The 17,399-nt window shown below is 36.3% G+C and overlaps 3 protein-coding genes across 3 annotated transcripts; 2 read left to right on the forward strand and 1 right to left on the reverse strand.

Annotated features, from left to right (window-relative positions):
- Positions 1-25: 25 nt before the first annotated feature.
- LOC306886470 (proton-activated chloride channel) lies at positions 26-5,902 on the reverse strand. Its single transcript, XM_079443583.1, has 8 exons — positions 4,676-5,902; positions 4,396-4,492; positions 2,751-2,963; positions 2,498-2,652; positions 2,276-2,418; positions 2,059-2,200; positions 1,789-1,896; positions 26-1,701 (listed from the first exon to the last, which is right to left on the reverse strand). Exons 1-8 carry the CDS (start codon positions 4,709-4,711, stop codon positions 1,540-1,542), a joined length of 1,056 nt encoding a protein of 351 aa, XP_079299709.1. The 5' UTR covers positions 4,712-5,902; the 3' UTR covers positions 26-1,539.
- A 2,481-nt stretch (positions 5,903-8,383) lies between these two features.
- LOC306886471 (neudesin-like) lies at positions 8,384-10,240 on the forward strand. The gene is made up of 4 exons (XM_079443584.1): positions 8,384-8,851; positions 8,965-9,025; positions 9,452-9,555; positions 9,686-10,240. The coding sequence occupies exons 1-4, from the start codon at positions 8,717-8,719 to the stop codon at positions 9,860-9,862; spliced, it is 477 nt and encodes a 158-aa protein (XP_079299710.1). The 5' UTR covers positions 8,384-8,716; the 3' UTR covers positions 9,863-10,240.
- Positions 10,241-12,022: 1,782 nt separating this feature from the next.
- Positions 12,023-16,407, forward strand: LOC306886486 (uncharacterized protein). Its single transcript, XM_079443621.1, has 10 exons — positions 12,023-12,137; positions 12,471-12,544; positions 12,686-12,739; positions 13,062-13,131; positions 13,289-13,428; positions 13,540-13,701; positions 13,816-13,925; positions 14,017-14,185; positions 14,428-14,536; positions 14,983-16,407. The coding sequence occupies exons 2-10, from the start codon at positions 12,518-12,520 to the stop codon at positions 16,026-16,028; spliced, it is 1,887 nt and encodes a 628-aa protein (XP_079299747.1). The 5' UTR covers positions 12,023-12,137; positions 12,471-12,517; the 3' UTR covers positions 16,029-16,407.
- Positions 16,408-17,399: the final 992 nt, after the last annotated feature.

Consider the following 17,399-nt stretch of genomic DNA (forward strand, 5'->3'; position numbering starts at 1 on the left):
TAATATTCAATACAGTAATACTTTTAGAAGTTTTTAATAAAGAGTTGTCACGAAAAACAAAAACTATCTCTAAAAGCAAAACTTGAGTAGAAAAAATATGTTCCTCTCTTTGGTATTAGTTGGTATTGATTATTATTATAAATTTAAAGTGCAAAAACAGTTATTGAAAAATAAATACATATTCTCGTTGGATTATTAATTAGTTCAAAATAATTATGACAACTTGAATTTAAAACAGTCTAACCCATAATTTTCTAATCCCTCATAAACACTTGATTCTGCTGCATTCACTGTAAAAAAATACAAAAAATAATAAAGCATATGTGTCAGTAAAATTTGGGATGATGCACTTCCACACATATCTTAAAATATACTAAGAACAATCGTTTAAACAACATAACATGTGTTTAGTCCTTGAGGGGGAAAAACTAACAGATATATGTGACCCTGGACCTCAAAACCAGTCGTAAGGGTCAGTTTTACCAAACTGAGATTTATACATCATCTGAAAGCTGAATAAATAGGCTTTCCAGTGATGTATGGTTTGTTAGGATCGGATAATATTTGACTGAGATACAACTATTTGAATACCTGGAATCTGAGGGTGCAAAAAATATTGAGAAAATTGCATTTAAAGCAATTCTTAGCAATGCATATTACTAATGAAAAATTAAGTTTTAATATATTTACGGTAGGAAATTTACAAAATATCTTCATGGAACATGATCTTTACTTAATTTCCTAATGATTTTTGGCATAAAAGAAAAATGGATAATTTTGACCCATATGTATTTTTGGCTATTGCTACAAATATACCCCAGCAACTTAAGTCTAGTTTTGTGCTCCAGGGTCACACATATTCACATCACATGGAAACAAAAAGTAATTTCATCATTAGAAAGCACCATAATGGTGCTTAACATCAGACATTTGAAAAACTGAAATAGTACAAGTTCAACTTTTTTGTAAGCATAAATAATTCAGAATGCTTTTAGATCAATTAAATAATTTAATACGACTGGTATAGGTTTATACAACATGTGTTATATTGATAAAACTGATCTCATTCACATTGATAGCAAAAAAGAAAACAGCAGTAAGACAAGATCCCCATCTTTAGAGAATGTCTATGTCACTGTATGCCCTGCATTAGTTATTTATTGATTGCTGGGAAAATGCAACTTAACCAAAGGTCCCTGTCATTAAAAGCCTTTTTTGTTTCAGCGAATTCCCTTCTTAGTCATCATTTTAACTAGCTTAAGCTCACAGAGAACAGGTGTGAATAGTTAATATTTCAGTGTCGAAACCACATGAATACACTTTGCCCTTTTACTGCAGAACACATGCCTCAGCATTCACTCTTACTTTACAATATCATATTAAAATCTAGTGTCCAGTTAAAACAAAATGCACAATACAACATCAGCACAATTCTCATGAAAGTGTAAGAGACTCTTCGCTCTGAAAGTGTTTGATGTTCATAATTCAAAATGCTGTGTTCAACACTTGAGTTTTTTTTTTAGATGAATTGGAAAAGATTTAGCTTATTTGGTTCAGTTCTCTCATTTTTGCCCTTAAGTGTCTTTTACGAATTCTGATCATCCACTTAATGCTGAGTTTGACAAAGTCTGCGGCTTTAAAAAGAGCCATGAAGACGCCACACAATATGGCTATGGTGTTCCACGGGTTTGCTGTGACTATCTGTTCAAAAACATAAGGCACACTTAATTAGACTCTCTATAAAGCATTCCAGCTAAATGTTTAATATTTAATAATATACACACTTACATCTTTGACTTGCTGTATAAATGGATCTCGCCATTGGAAGACAACAAAGAAAAGCTCATTGGCTTGCTCCTGTGGAGGCCTCTTGTCGATATACTTCACCACATTGGACTGAAACAAATATGGATGATTAATCAAATATTCAGTATTTGTGGATCAAATGTAACATTTTAAGAATCAGCTTCTGAAAATCCTAAAGTGGATGGTCTTCATTTTTATGCTAGTTATGACTATTCTGCTGAAGTTGACAAAGATTGGCAAATAATATATTACCTCCTGTCTAAATTCAACTGATTCATTTCTTCTGCCTGAAGTCTTGACCAAAGACATTTTGACCCATGTCCGAAAGCCTCCAGAGAAGGTCCACATTGAGTAATTCCTTTCACAGTCCATCATAAAAGCAGCTTTATCTGAGCTGGTAAGAGAAAGCAAGTTTATACAAACAGTACGACGAATCTGATTCATGCTATATATTTCAATATAGCTCTACCTTTCAAGCATGTCGCTAAATTTGGCAAAAATCATGTAACTGATTGCGCTGAAATCCTCTTCCGTTTCATTCCGGCTGAACTGGAGGAATATAAGTTCTCGGTTCCTCACATCAGTCGGTCCTCTGACCACTATGGCTCGCTTCTGCCACAGACATGTTACGTCAAAGATTATTAATAGCATAATTTCTTCAAAATAAGTTTGAGGAAGATCTAAAACATACTTGCGTCTGGTTTGAATATGGCCCGTGGTAAATAACATCCTCTTTTATACAGTTTATTTCCTCTGGTCTGTCCAATGCAACAAGAGGTGGAATGTTGTCGTGATAGTGGTGCATGCAACTTAATAACTGCGCCTTCCCAGGATACAAAGCAATTCCTGTTTGCAAAAAAAAAATGATGAAAGATACCGTAAATACAGATACTGAGAGATACCATACTGAGAGATACCGTGAATGACTGTGTATTAGAGCTCACCTGGTGCAGCAAACTCCTCAACCTCTTTGTATGAAACAGACATCACCGGGTGGTTGAGCTTCTCCATGAAGTCTGAAATGGTTTGGTAGGCCAAGAACACAGCCACCGTAGTGAGCAGCAAGTAAATGAAGACGAGCATGACTGTGAAAACATTCTTCACACAAGCTTTGTTGAAACCAATGGGCATTAGATTGTTGTCCACGACGTCCTCATCTGCAATATATAATGAAACTATGCCTTTATTAAAAGACACAATAAATAAATGAAAAATAAAATGCAAACAAATAAATAATTAAGAATTGGGCATTTGTCTCAGAAAATATCCATCTTTGCCAATTTAGCCTTGAGAAAGTACAGTATATTGTATTGTTTGCATTTATTTATTTATAATGCACTGTATTGTCCCAAAAGTAGAAAAATTAAATAAATTAATATACAAATAAATCAAACATAATTGCACTAAACTATACTATAGCATGAAAAAGGGGCAGATGCAGTTTTTTTTAGGTGAAAGATGTTTACTTTGTGATTATTGTTGTGGCAGTTTCTTTTATTTCAGCAATTTAATACAAAGCGTATCATATGTTTCATATGATATATGTAAGGAATAATTGACGACGGGCCGTTGAATTATTAGAAAAAATTCGCGTCGTGGCCGTTACACCTCGGGTGTGCATTTATTTTTCTAATAATTCAACGGTCCAGAGTCAATTATTCCGCTTATACTACGGTTGCCACACCTCAAGACATCGATCAGATTATATATTTCAAGGGATTCGTCCGGTTTTTCTACTTAAATCGCTATTGTGAGTAGGATTATTTCTTCCGCATCTCATCCAACGACTCTTTTGCTAGTTCCAAAACGTCATTTTAAAGCTGGCAATGGAGGCTTGAGCCGTTGATAGCAGACTAATGCAGTTAATAATGAAGTTATTAGAAAGAGAGCGAGAGACACAGAGAAAGAGAAACAGAGAGAGAGAGAGAGAGAGAGAGAGAGAGAGCTTGTATGAATTAGGCTACCTCTGTGTGTCCCTCAACAGTGTTCTGAAGCACCGTCTCTAAACTGTAAGTCTGCTTTAAGATGCAGCGCTGTTATTACCTCGCTAGTGAGAAATGTCATGTGTAGCCTTTAAGTTGCTACACTAGGCTAACTGATAAAATCGTCAGGGCAGCGCTGACAACGATGCGAAGTGATATGGAACTGTAATGCGGTCAAGAAAGCTGCCTGGAACTACGTTCGCCGTGCGTTTCCCTGAAAATAATTGCACACCTCAGAACGTTCGTCAGCCAATCAGATTCAAGCATTCAACGGCCCCGTAGTATAAGAAATTATATATTAATCATGTTCATGCATCATGTCTATGTATCATAGTATAATGCAATCAAACTTTGGCAAATCAACTCCTGAAGTTAATGACATGAATAATGCATTAGAAATAAATTATACTAAATATACAAATAAACTAAAATGCATATTTAAAATAAACAAATAAATGCGTGCATTATAAAAATAAATAAATAATCACCTAAAAATCTCACAATATAGCCATAGGATTTCTGTCTAGTGTCTACAAACATAAATCTAGATCTATAGAACCAGAAAACAATTATTTATTAGTCATATTTGTAGGAAATAAGTTCAGACCTGGTGAAGGGTCACAGCTGGCTTGATCTTGCTCCACTTCAGAAACATCATTGTTCTGGAGAGACCCAAGTGGCCCAGCACAGTCCTCACCATTGAACTACAGTGCAACAAGTGTCATTTTAATAAAACACATACACACAGTTGATGTATGATAGTATTTCGCGCCTCATATCTGTGTATACGAGCAGCGGTCAGCTGTTATCACATGACTGCAGTTGTTGTGCACTTCCTGCGTTACTGCATGAATGAGTCCTGCAGGATCACACACGAGTTTCATTACCTCTTGATAAGATCGAGATGCGTCTCTCCTCAGCATTCTGCTTCGCCTCTGAAGATTTGGGGCATTTAAACTTTGCCATCAACTTACAGGATCCAGGATCGTTTCTTACGGATCCTCTCGAGGAGCTGGAGTGAGGCACAGCCAATGGCCAAAAACATGCCAAGCGTGACATCACAGCTGTTAGTTTGGGGAGGGCTTGGGATACTATCCTTCATCTTTTTCTTATAGGTTTCTCGAAATCTTCCACTGGTTATGTTTTGCAAATTTCTATCACACTTGATTTCCATAAATGTTTTCTCTTATGATTAAAAGCACGCTGCACACATAATAACAATTAATCTCCATCTTCTGTAATGAAAGGACAGTAGTTTCTTGTATAAAGAAAGAAAAACAAGTTATTTTCAGAACAGTGCTGGGAAAAGTATGTGTAATGTATCTTTTACGTGAATTAATGAACTGTTGTCATTCAGCATCGACTTTTTCTTTTTCGTTCATCCTTGAAGCGCGTGACTTTATGTCATGAATGACTGACAATGTCGCGAACCAATAGCATTCGAGAGCGGGATGCGACGGAGCATTTCATTGGTTGAACCTGCTAAACAAACACGCCCTCCTCTGGACTAGAGGGTCAGTCTGTTACACAAGGAGAGAAAGCAGTTATGAATGTGTAAAAATAACTTTTGTTCATCACAAACTATTAATATGACCTAAGGATGATAAAAAAGCTTTTGTAGCTGGATAAAATTCATGCCTAGTTGACAAATGAAAAAAATGTTTAGGCTACCCTGTTCTTATTTGTGGGTTAACGCATGATGCTTAACACCAAATCACAAGTTTCTTTAAAAGCCAATTTTAATAAATAGAAGAATTGTTTCAGTAATTAACAAATCAATGTTTTAGTGAATCGTTTGAATCAATTTTCAAGTTTGATTTATTTATATAGCACATTTAAAAACAGCAAGCATGGCTGAACAAAGTGCTGAACAAACAAATACATAGAACACAGGACAACCCACAGTTTCATACCATAAACTCGTAGTGAATTAAAAGCCAAAGAAGAGAAATAGGTTTTAAGAGATGATTTAAAATCCGTTAAAGACTGTGCAGATCTGATATAGGCTGGAAGGCTGTTCCACAGCCTATAGGCCAGAAACCGGCTCCATCCCCTCTATGCCAGTAGCCCCTCCCTGCAGAACAAAGATCCAGGGGACGGGGTTGGATCCACATCTAGGGGGTAGAGATGGTAGGTTTAGGGGTGGGGATGGGTGGGTTTAGGGATCAGGGGGTGGAGACGGGTAGGTTCAGGTAAGGTGGGAGGAGTTGGATCTAGATCCAACCACTTTAAACGTGATCTGGGGACAGAGAGAAGTCTTTGAGCTCAGATTTTGAGTAGGATTGTATGGATAAAGTTGATCAGATAGATAGCTCGGTGCCAGATTATTTATAGATTTAAAAACAAAGAGAAGAATTTTGAACTCAGTTCTAAGATGCACAGGTAACCAATGTAACGATTTCAGAATTGGAGTAACGTGATCAAATTTACGATGTCCTTTGAGGAATTTAGCAGAGGCGTTTTGTACTAATTGGAGACGAGCGATGAAAGATTTAGAAATGCCAAGATAGAGAGAGTTGCAATAATCCAAGCGAGTTGTAAAGAGCGCATGGATAGCAATCTCTAAAGTTTTCACAGAGAGAAAAGATTTAATTTTGGAAAGAAGGCGTAGCTGAAAAAAACAGGAACTAATAACCGCATTTATTTATCAAATTTAAGACTCTGATCCCAGAAAACACCTAGGTTCTTAATACAGGAAGAAGTAAAAGGAGCAAGGTAGTCCAGATCGATACTTCTGCTCCCTGAATTTTCACTAGGGCCAAAGACTATAACCTCGGTTTTTGATTCATTCAGAAATAAAAAAAAATTGAGAGAACCACGTTTTCACATCATCCAGGCATGCAAAAAGAGATTCCAGAGCAGCATGTTTATTTAGTTTCAGGGGTAGATAAATTTGGGTATCATCTGCATAGCAGTGAAATGATACACCATGCTTTCTGAAAAGAGAGCCCAGAGGAAGTAAATACAACAAAAAAAGAATGGGTGCGAGAATAGAACCCTGTGGCACTCCACAGGAAAGTTTATTAGGCAATGAAGAAAATTTACCTAATTTGACAGAGAAACTTCTATTTGTTAAATATGATTTGAACCAGCTAAGAACAGTTCCCTGGATGCCCACAAAATATTCTTGTTGAGATAAAAGAGTTTTATGATCAACGGTATCAAAAGCCGAGGCTAAGTCTAACCGAATTAGGATAACAGAGTCAGTCGCCAACAAAGTATCATTAAGGACCCGTAATAAAGCAGACTCTGTGCTATGTAGAGGCTTAAAACCAGACTGGAAGGTTTCAAAAATATAATTTGCACTAAGGAAAGACTGTAGCTGAATAAACACAGTTTCTCCAGTGCTTTTGTAATAAATGGAATATTTGAGATGGGTCGAAAATTAGTAAAATTACTAGCATCAAGAAGAGGTTTCTTAAGAAGAGGTGATTCAGTGATTCAATTTAAGTCATTCAACTGTACATCTACAGTCCACAACTGTCTAACGGCAGAAAAGTTACTGAATTAATCTTTTTGATGAACGATTCCTATATATTGAGCCATTCTACAGAATTGGTGCAAATTGCTGTCCCACAACCAAAAAATACATTTAAAAAGCATTTATGTATTCAAATCTTATATTTATTAAGATCCTTCTATTATCTATTGAAACCCACAATAATATTTAAAATATTAGTAAGCTAAATACATATATAAAATCATAATTTATTGGGTACTCTCAATTGGGAGGTGGCTGTCCCAAACCTTAACCCCTAAATTTCAACTTGTGAAAATATTGGAATATTTTTTTGTATTTTTTTTCCATTGTTGTTTTTAAAAGTATCTTTTTGATTTTTAAAAAAAGAGAAGTTCATATATATATATATATATATATATATATATATATAATGTTTTATATATTTTCTTTGTAAATAATGAAACTTATGTAAAAAAAATGTGTCCCACGACTCCCACATTTTTTCACGTCACTACCGAAACAGTATATGTTTTAGTCTATTGAGACTGATTTGAATTAAACCCATACATTTATGATCAGGAAATATTCCTGTGTCCCCCTCTCTCATAACTACAGTGTGAGTGGATAGCTCTCATCATTTTGAGGTAAATGTGTTCAAAAGTCTGAAAAATCTGTGTGTAACTTTAAGGAACGTCGCTACCAAACAACTTTTTTTCTGCATACTTTTTTTGAGAATTATTCCATAACATTTAGTTTTTAAATGTATACCACTTCTGCAGAAGTGTGCTAGCTAACCATGTGCTGATTAGCATCTTTGAGCTAGGTTCAAAATTATCACTACAGTTTGTATTTGTAATTGCATGAGTATTTGTACAAAGAAATAGATAAATATAGCAAATATAGGCTACAATAGTATCCTGACAGTAGAAATATACGTCAGAAATATATGTAAATATTAAGATCTGCATTAAAACACACATAAGACTTTGTCGTTTAAAATGTTTGTTTTTGTTTTGTTCTCGGATGCATATATGGACTTTCAAAAAAACAATAAATAATAAAAAAATATTTAATATTCTTCTAAATGTAGAGATTCGTGAAGGAACGTACTCGAGGAGGAGTTTCAGTAGTCGGCGTCACTTCCGGTCCATCTCACGTGAATGGAGAAACAGAAACTTGCGGCTGGAAGTTTAGAAAATTCCCGAAGCAGAAGTGTTTTCTTATTAAGTGTAAATAGTACAAGTCCAGTATATTTCGCACTCTAAATAACGATACATTCAAATGTTAATTCATCATGTCCTAAAGCACCAATTACAGATTCCGTTCCGTAACAAATGGAGCATTTCCACCTCAGACTGTGAAACTGACCCGAGATCAGCATCTTAAACACTGAATGGAAACACTCCCATGACAGCAAGGAAACTGACGCGGTTCTTACAACATATAAACCTCAACACCACCGTCCACAATGTTTTATGCCCGTAGTGTTGTATTATACGCCTTACTAAGTATTTCTTCCTCAAATGAGAGTAAAATAAAAAACGCACAGAAACCGGTGCGTCTGTTCACCGAGGAGGAGTTGCAAAGATACGATGGGACCGAGGTAGGCTATGTGTGCTGTGTCACAAAAACAAGTTGCATGCGATATTTCTGACGACGTTTTAAATGCAAAATGCATTAAAGATCTTTAAACGCCCCCCCCCCTTTTTTTTACAGGACGGGCAACCAATTTACATGGCCATTAAAGGTGTAGTGTTTGATGTCACAACTGGAAAAGGTTAGATATTTTATACAGCATAAGGTTCTCCAATCTTTTCTGTTGTTAACTTGTTTGAGGAACTACATTCGTCAGTTTGAGAGATCAGTGTGCTTTGTTCCCCATTTTGCTCCTATATAGCCTATAAGCACTAAGCAGTGTATTGGAAACCACATGCCTATTTGCATTTAATGGACTTTCCAACTGTGGAAAAAACTGTGATTTCCAGTGCTGGATAAGTTATGCTATTTACTAGTATAGTTTCAGGAGTTATGGGAATTTCTATAGCCTAGTCCTAGTGAAATTGTGCGGTTATGTTGAGTTCGAATCCATTTCATTGGCTAGAAATTGTGATGATAGTCTACATACATTTATGTAATCAAGAATAGCATGGGAGTACCTTGTTCAAAGTGTGTGGAAACCCTGTTGTGTTTCTTTTATTTCCAGAGTTTTATGGAAAGGGAGAGCCTTATAATGCCCTTGTGGGCAAAGACTCAACCAGAGCTGTGGCCAAAATGTCCCTTGAGCCAGCAGATCTCACATATGACACTGTAAGTTGGGGATTTTAACAAATTCACAACCGTGCCACAGAAAACAAACATTCATTTCAGTTTCTTATTGGATTCCACCAGACTTTTTAGCACTAACTTACACATTGTCTCTTTCGTTGCTATTGGTTAGACGGGCCTCACTGAGAGTCAACTACAGTCTCTTGAGCAGATATTCAAAGGCACATACAAAGCAAAGTACCCCATCGTGGGATACACCAGCAGACGTGTTCTCAATGAGGACGGCAGCCCCAATATAGACTTCAAACCTGAAGACCAACCGAATTTCACCATGAAGGATGAATTATGATGATAATTGTCTTATAATAAAGCTATCCAGAGGTCCGATCTAAGTCGGAATCATAGTTGTTTGTGACCTTTGATGGTACTATAAGTGGGCATGTGTAAATTTGAGGTTGACTGGTGGTCTTTCAGCCTACAATCATAGAAAACATTATGATGCATACTGTCCCACGTAGGTTTTTCCCTGGTGGGCTGCTTTGAATGTCATTCAAATTAGGCCACCTACAGGTGTGATTTAAAAAAAAAAAAAGAAATAGGCTAGATTGTTTGGCAGTTTTACATGCATGTATAAATGATGGTAAATAATCATTTTAAATGTATAAGCTGTGTAATAAGTATCTGTAATTGTAAACACGCATTAAATCTCTTGGTTTCTTTCACTGTACACGAGGGGAAAGTTTGGTGATTCACACTTCACTTAGAAATTGAAATTGCCTGTGGTGCGAGGTTTCATATTACAAATTAAGCGTTAAAATATCATTCCACAACAACATTTTTACTCAAACGCCGTCTCAGTCATAGTTATAGTGTTTGGGTCTAATCTTTAAGAAATGCCCTGGATGACCAGAAATGTTTCACACCACTCTGAGAGAGATGTTTGTTACTTTGACTTGTTTTTATATCATGTTAATGTCATCTAAGAAATCTAAATGGAATGTGTTTATGAATTTCCGGAGAAACACACGAACAGGTGTCAGCTGGTCTAAATAAAGTTTCATGTGGTTCAGGCAAATAGAACATGGCTGTTCAACATGTAGACCCAGGCTAATTCTCACAAACTCAGTAACTATAAAGATATTTGATACATTCCAAATGCACAAATACTTGTTTGAAACATCTATACAACTGTTTAAAAGCTGTTGTGTTTTTTGCTTTTATTTGATCAAAAATACAGTAAAACAGCAATATTACTACCATTTTAAATATGAATGGCAAAGCTGAATTTTCAGCATCATTACTCCAGTCTTCAGTGTCACATGATCCTTCAGAAATCATTATAGTATGCTGATTTAGTGCTCATTTCTTCTTAATATTATTATTATTATAATTTTTTTCAGGATTATTGTCTGAATAAACAAAACAGCATTTATTTGAAACAGAAATCTCCTGTAATATAAATGGCTTTACTGTCACTTGTGATTAATTTAATGCATCCCTGATGAATATAAGTACATATTTCAGAACATAAAATGAATATTATATTATATTTTTTAACTGTTAAGTATGTACTGTAGCCTACCTATAGGAAAAACTTTCAAAATCAAACCTAATGAGAAGTATTCATTGGAATACTTCTAAAAAGTGTGACAATAAGCCTAGTTCTGCCCAGTAAAGACAGAATAACTGTCAAGCATCTCATAACTTGAGTTTTAAACTCCTCTACATGTTTGACTTTTCCAAAACATCAAAGAGCGCCTGATGAGAAGCCAGTGACCTGATTTCCATGGAGACTGTAAGCGGTAGGTGGGTATGCTGAAAACCATTTGGTCAAATGCAGCTCTTTTATTTTCATGAATCCACCTATTATATATCTCATGTAAAAACATGGGGGCTGGCCGGTTTCATGAACGATAGTGAGTCAGTTGGCAAACACTGTCAGATTCAGAGTCTCAAAATGATGGTTTTTGTTACTCTAAAAATTCCCGGGGTATCATTAGCATTTACAGCAAAATAGTGAATCATTATTGAAGTGCTTTTACTGTAAACACTGGCCAAGATTAATTCTATTCCCACTTAACAGAAAACCTTCAGAAACTGAAGAAAGTACTCAAGAAAGAATTCAAATGAATTAAATAACTCATGCATTTTATGTGAAATGTAAATGTTAATGATTGCTGCCTATAGATAATTATCTCAGTTGTTTATGACTTTACCTCAATGTTGTATTTTAATACAGAAAGATGTAACATGCATGTTTTTGAGTCTGCTTGCCATGTAATTTGATAGTAACTTTCTCTTATTGCCATATTCTCTATTATCCACGTGCTACCTGTTACGTTCCTGCTCACGAGTGACGTATATCACACTTTCCACCCTCAACTTGCCTTTTGTAGCTAAAAAGGTGTTGATGGTGGGAGCCCGTGATGCTGTTTCCTGTCTCCATTGCACATCAGAATTTCCCCTCTGCCCGCCCACTTTCATTTTGTACAGAGCTGTGGGCTGTTTCACTTCAGTCTGTCTGAGTCTCTTGGTAGAGTCTGTTCTGCTCCTGAGTCAATGTAGAGTGTTGCTTTCTCCAGCCACCCACACCGTTTGACCTCCGGACCGAATGTTTTAGAGTGGTGAGTAATATTTATTTACATGTATTTTATATTATAGTGGTGTGTTATTGCTTATTTTTTAAAGCTGTTAGCTAATTAAGTTATAAATAATGCCTGCATTGTTTTTTACTGTAATTAATACTACAACTTAATATTTTGCTAATAATTTTCATGTATTAGAAGACTAAAATTTATTTATTTAATTAAATTGTTTTTTTTTTTAATTAATTTTTTTTTTTTTGTGTGCATTATTTGTGCCATGAACTCCAGGTGTTGATTTGCAAAGTTTGTTTCTATGATACATTCTGTATTAAGTTGCTCTAGTGCTATAATAACAAATGAAACCATCTTCAGGTTATCTTACCTAGAGGACTGCATCTATTGGTCATCACAGCAAACCTATGAAGGTGCTCAGTGGTCACGGCGTGGTAAGTTATCACCTTCACCCATCAGTTTCACACACCAATTGTCCCTTAATGTCATCATGGAAGCTGATTAGTACGTATTTGAATGGACTTCCCTAGATCTCATTGACAGGATAAACACATATTTTGTTCTTTCTGTTTCAGTCTAAATCGTTGACCCAAAGCAGCATGGAAGTAATCAGCATGCCAGCCACAGCTGTAAGTATATTGATCCCAAGATCTTACGCATACAGCGCTCCTTATCACCTTCTGATTGATAGATTAGTGCAGTTATGGATTCTTTTAAGTCTGAGTGTTGAGAACAAAGCCTACAGTGGGATGCTACAAAGTCCTGAACTTTTAAATGTCAATAAAGTTCACCTACACATGGTTTAGTTGTGATGTTTACAAAGCTTGCTCTGTTAAGCTCTTGTTGCACCAACCCAGAATCCCCCAGTTACTATGTTTAGTTCTGTTTTTTTAATAGCTATACCAGTGGAGTCCATTGCTTCATCTCATTAATTGCTTTCATTTTTATTAGGTTCCAGTGAATACAGGAATCTCCCTTAGTCAGCAGACTAAAGCCAATCTGACCAGCATCTCCCACACTGGTAAGCTAAAAGTCTCACTTCTCTTCTTTTAAATGTCATTGCTCTTTAATATGTTGTTTTGGACTTTTTGATGTCAAAAAGAAAAAAAAAACAACCAAGAGTAAATGTAGTTTACTGTAATATATAGTGATTTTTATTGTTTATTTATATTTAACAGGAAACATCAACCAAAGGCGCTGGAGGAGCATCTTGCGACGTGTACAGAAAAAGAACATGGAACATCCCCAAAACACACTGTTTGGGCGACCCTTGTCTGATATCTGTCAAAAAGATGGGTGTCCTCCCAAAGCAATTATGGTACGAATTGTCATTTTGTGATACAATAGAACTTCAATGCAAAGTCCTAAACAAATTTGGTGTTATATGAATGTGGTTTTAGTAATTCAAATGTCTTAATTTCGTTTTCAGGATATTTTTACATTGCTGCTGAGAAAGGGTCTGTACACTGAGGGGGTGTTCAGGAAGGCCGGGAACGCCAGGGCTCTCAGAGAGATCAAGGCGCAGCTAAACGATGGGATAGAAGTGGATCTAAAAGAGCAATCGGTCATATTGCTTGCTGTTCTTGTCAAGGTAAGGGACAAGCTTGTGCAGTATGATTTGGTTTGACTCATTAACAGTTATTAGGTCTAAAATATGCATATTTGATCACTAATGTCTGTCATTTATGTGCATTTCGATTTGCAGGATTTTCTTAGGCAACTACCTGGTGGTTTGCTAATGGAGGAGAAGTGCAAATCCTGGATGAATGCAATGGAAAAGGAAGGTGAAGATGAGAAGCGTGCTGAAATTAAAATGTAAGTTATCTAATGAGGCATTTGGGTTGAATAGAAAGTGTTTAGTGTAATGAACTGTAATTGTGACCAAGATTCCTTTGTTTTTCTTCAGGGTAATCAACACACTTCCTGAGCCAAATATTCAGCTCTTGAAGCACTTGATGGTTCTGCTCTTCCACATAAGTGAGCATGCAGATACAAACAAGATGGTTTCCTTCAATCTGGCTACATGTGTTTCCCCCAACTTGCTCCAAACTGAGAACTTGGAAAAAATGGAAGAGGTGAGTGTAAAGTGACTTTTGAAAGTCTTGACCTTAAAGACTCCTCACATGATGTGGCCAAGAGCCAGAAAACAGCAGACTGAGTAAAACTGAAACTCAACAGAGGAAGAAAAGATCAAACTAGTTTCATATGCAGATTTATTTTGACCTATTTTTATGGGATTTCATAATCCATGTGATCTTTCTTGTTGCTGAAGTGCCCTTTGTTTATTTCTCGTGTCTCTCTGGGAATGTATTTGCAGGTGACGAAATTGACTGAGTTTCTCATTGACAACTGCCCTCAAATATTTGGTGAGGATGCCTTGGCACTCTATGGAGACTCGGATGAAGATGAACTCAGCGATAACCAAGGTACATTTTTTTTTAAATTTCGTCTTTTAGGATGCCTATGAACTGGAGTTTAGATTGCCAATTCATTTCAATGTGGATAAAGTATCAACTGTTTCAGATGTTCCTTAAAATTCCTTAGAATAAAGAAAACACACAAATGAGATAATTAATGTTGACATACTGTATAGAGTATAGACCTCTGATGCAGACATCCATTGACCAATGAGTATTTGAGAGAGGCGAGTCCAGTTGTACCTTCAGAAATCCAATTGGCTGTCCAATTCCCACTGAGCAGGCTATTTATACACCCTCAAAACATCTTACTTATTCCTATCTGTCCAGGTTTTTCCAATGCATAGGCACTCTTTACATACGATAGCATAGATTTAGCAAAGCAAATGTAAGCAAAATACTTGATATTAAAGATTTGATAATTAATGAGTATCTGTACTTGATTTCTCCTTCAGACTCTTTTTCTTCGAATCATCTTGATTCTGCATACGACAGCAATGACCCTGATGCAGACGGCTACAAGGGAAGTAGTTCTGACATGGACTCTATCAAGTCCGGCGCTGAAGAGAAATCCCAGGAACATTCCAGCACAGAGGAACTTTGGACAAAACAGCTGACTCGCAGACGTTCAGAACCAGTAATCAACTTAAGACAGGGAGTTCAGCAGCACCTTTCCCTCTCCAGGAGCCAGACAGAAATGGACTTTTATGAGAAACTCTTAACAAAGCAGATCTCTGATGACTGTATTCTGGTTAGAGCAGGCAACAGCTTGGGGAACAGCTATGGGGCCAGGACAACCTCTAAAGACTGCGCGTTTTGTTCTTCAAGTTCACTTGAGAGTTGTTTCTCCAGCGCTTCAGAGAGCTCTATCCACAACAGTCCACCTATTGTGCCTTTATGCACTCAGAGAAAGGCCCTTCAACGCAAACATTCCTTCCCCACCCGCCAGTCGGCATCTGCATCGAATCACTCGGAGACCCCCAGAAAACGCTCGCAATCCATGAAGAGTGCACACATCAGAAGCAGAACTGTCTTTGGGCGAAGTGGCTCTACCAAACGGGCCATCGAGAGAACCCTACGCCAGAGCCAGACCCTTCCCGAGGTACTGAATCCTCCTCTGGAGCCGAGACGCTTGTCTAGCGAGGAGGTTTTCCAGCAGGTGGACAGCAGGATACCAAGCGAACCTCCAAGTTATCAGCAAGCTGTTCAGGACAATTCCCATGTCGCTCTCTCGAGCTGTAAATCGTTGACTGTTCAGGATGCCAGATGTCTGTCAAAGCAATCGTGTAGCCACTCGAGATCTTCAAGTGAAGAGACATTGGATTTGTCTTCTGGGAATGAACATTTTGATATCCACAACACAGACAGTACAGACACATGTTGTGATAGTATGAGTGGATCCTCCTCAGAGTTGAGACTGAGGACCACATCTGAATCTGGGTATGAAGGATCAATACAAGTTTGGTGCAATCAGGAAGACCTCAGAGAGACATTTGTCTGATTTATTGTACATTTTTATTATTGTTGCTACTTTTTGTTGGAGGCAAAATGACTTTTCATACGACCTCATAATGAGGCGTTAACATTCAGGGCTTCATGTACAATTCAGACATAGAGTTGTGCTGAATATGTTGAATTTTATTCTTCATTTTAGTCCAGTTTGTTTGTGACAATGTTTTTATGCCCATAGGATTTTGATTCTCTAGCACCCCAAAACCAAAAATGTAACTGAGAGGCACTTTGAGAAAATTTCACTACACAGATTTTAAGTTTTTGTGCAATGTTTGCAGAACTAATGTACATGGCTTAAAAACAATGCAGATCATTTGTATGTCTTCTTTCGAAATAAAGACATGAAACAAAGCTAAAGTCATGTTGCCATACACCTTATGCATTCTGAGTCACTATGAAAAAGTATTTAACACTCATTTTATTATTATTATTTAAGAACATGCAACTTAAAAAAGAACTATTATGAAAAAAAAAATCAAATTAAAAAATCAAATCAGCATGGCCTACAGTGACCCAAAAAAGTATTTAAAAAATATATGAATGTCATTGCATTAAATCAGGGGTTTGCAACGTTTTCCTGTTAGGACCCACATTGAGAGCCACCTAAAACTATTTTAAGAAATATGAGGAGAAACAATATTTTAGGTAACAGTTTTTAGATTTTCCATATATGGGATTTATGTTTCAATTGTATTGCCACAAGGCTTATAAAAATAGGAATACACATATAAAGACATGACTGTACGGTATACAGATAAATCACAGACTAAATAGTTTTGCATCCTTAAAGCTTTGTGCAGTACAGATTTTTTTTTTTTTTTTTTTTTTTTTAGTATTCAGAGTCAATAAAGCAAACTTGAGACAGAAAGTAAGCGCAGACTCATAATTATATTGGAGTAATGATGCATTTACACGGAACTTGTAGTTCAGTGAGTGAGTCATATGTTGATTCAGTAGCCGCTCTGATTCAAACCGGTGTTCCGAATCATAAGAGTCATTTGTTCAAAATAATAATATTAAAATGTTGATAGAAATTTGATAGGAAAGAAAGGATTTTTTTTTTGTTTATTGCAATTAGGCCTACTTTTAACAATCTAGTGTAGCCTAATTTTTAGAAGGCGTATTAATATTTTTCTGAAGAGTATGCTATTTCAATATATAGCCTATTATTTTAGCATTTAAATCCATAAAAAAAAATAAGTTTAGCTTGAAAGGTGTTCTTATGCTAGGCTATATTTGTTTAAAATAAATGCGTTTAAATAAATGCCTTTCTCATGACCAATGTTCATATTATTTGACATTTAAAAAATTGCAATGCAGTGTTCAAATAGTTTCTGGGGATGAATGTTTGTGGTTTTTA

This window comes from Barbus barbus, assembly GCF_936440315.1.
Source record: "Barbus barbus genome assembly, chromosome: 20".
In the NCBI taxonomy this organism is placed as follows: domain Eukaryota; kingdom Metazoa; phylum Chordata; class Actinopteri; order Cypriniformes; family Cyprinidae; genus Barbus; species Barbus barbus.

Bases quoted from the DNA above. Each gene is read 5' to 3' on its own strand.
- LOC306886470 (XM_079443583.1), bottom strand. From the start codon at position 4,711: ATGCTGAGGAGAGACGCATCTCGATCTTATCAAGAG. The intron at 4,493-4,675 runs GTAATGAAACTC...GTTGCACTGTAG, and splicing joins CATCTCGATCTTATCAAGAG to TTCAATGGTGAGGACTGTGC. The intron at 2,201-2,275 runs GTAGAGCTATAT...TTCTCTTACCAG, and splicing joins TTTAGCGACATGCTTGAAAG to CTCAGATAAAGCTGCTTTTA.
- LOC306886471 (XM_079443584.1), top strand. From the start codon at position 8,717: ATGTTTTATGCCCGTAGTGTTGTATTATACGCCTTACTAAGTATTTCT. The intron at 8,852-8,964 runs GTAGGCTATGTG...TTTTTTTTACAG, and splicing joins AAAGATACGATGGGACCGAG to GACGGGCAACCAATTTACAT. The intron at 9,026-9,451 runs GTTAGATATTTT...TTTTATTTCCAG, and splicing joins TGATGTCACAACTGGAAAAG to AGTTTTATGGAAAGGGAGAG.
- LOC306886486 (XM_079443621.1), top strand. From the start codon at position 12,518: ATGAAGGTGCTCAGTGGTCACGGCGTG. The intron at 13,702-13,815 runs GTAAGGGACAAG...TTCGATTTGCAG, and splicing joins TGCTTGCTGTTCTTGTCAAG to GATTTTCTTAGGCAACTACC. The intron at 14,186-14,427 runs GTGAGTGTAAAG...ATGTATTTGCAG, and splicing joins ACTTGGAAAAAATGGAAGAG to GTGACGAAATTGACTGAGTT.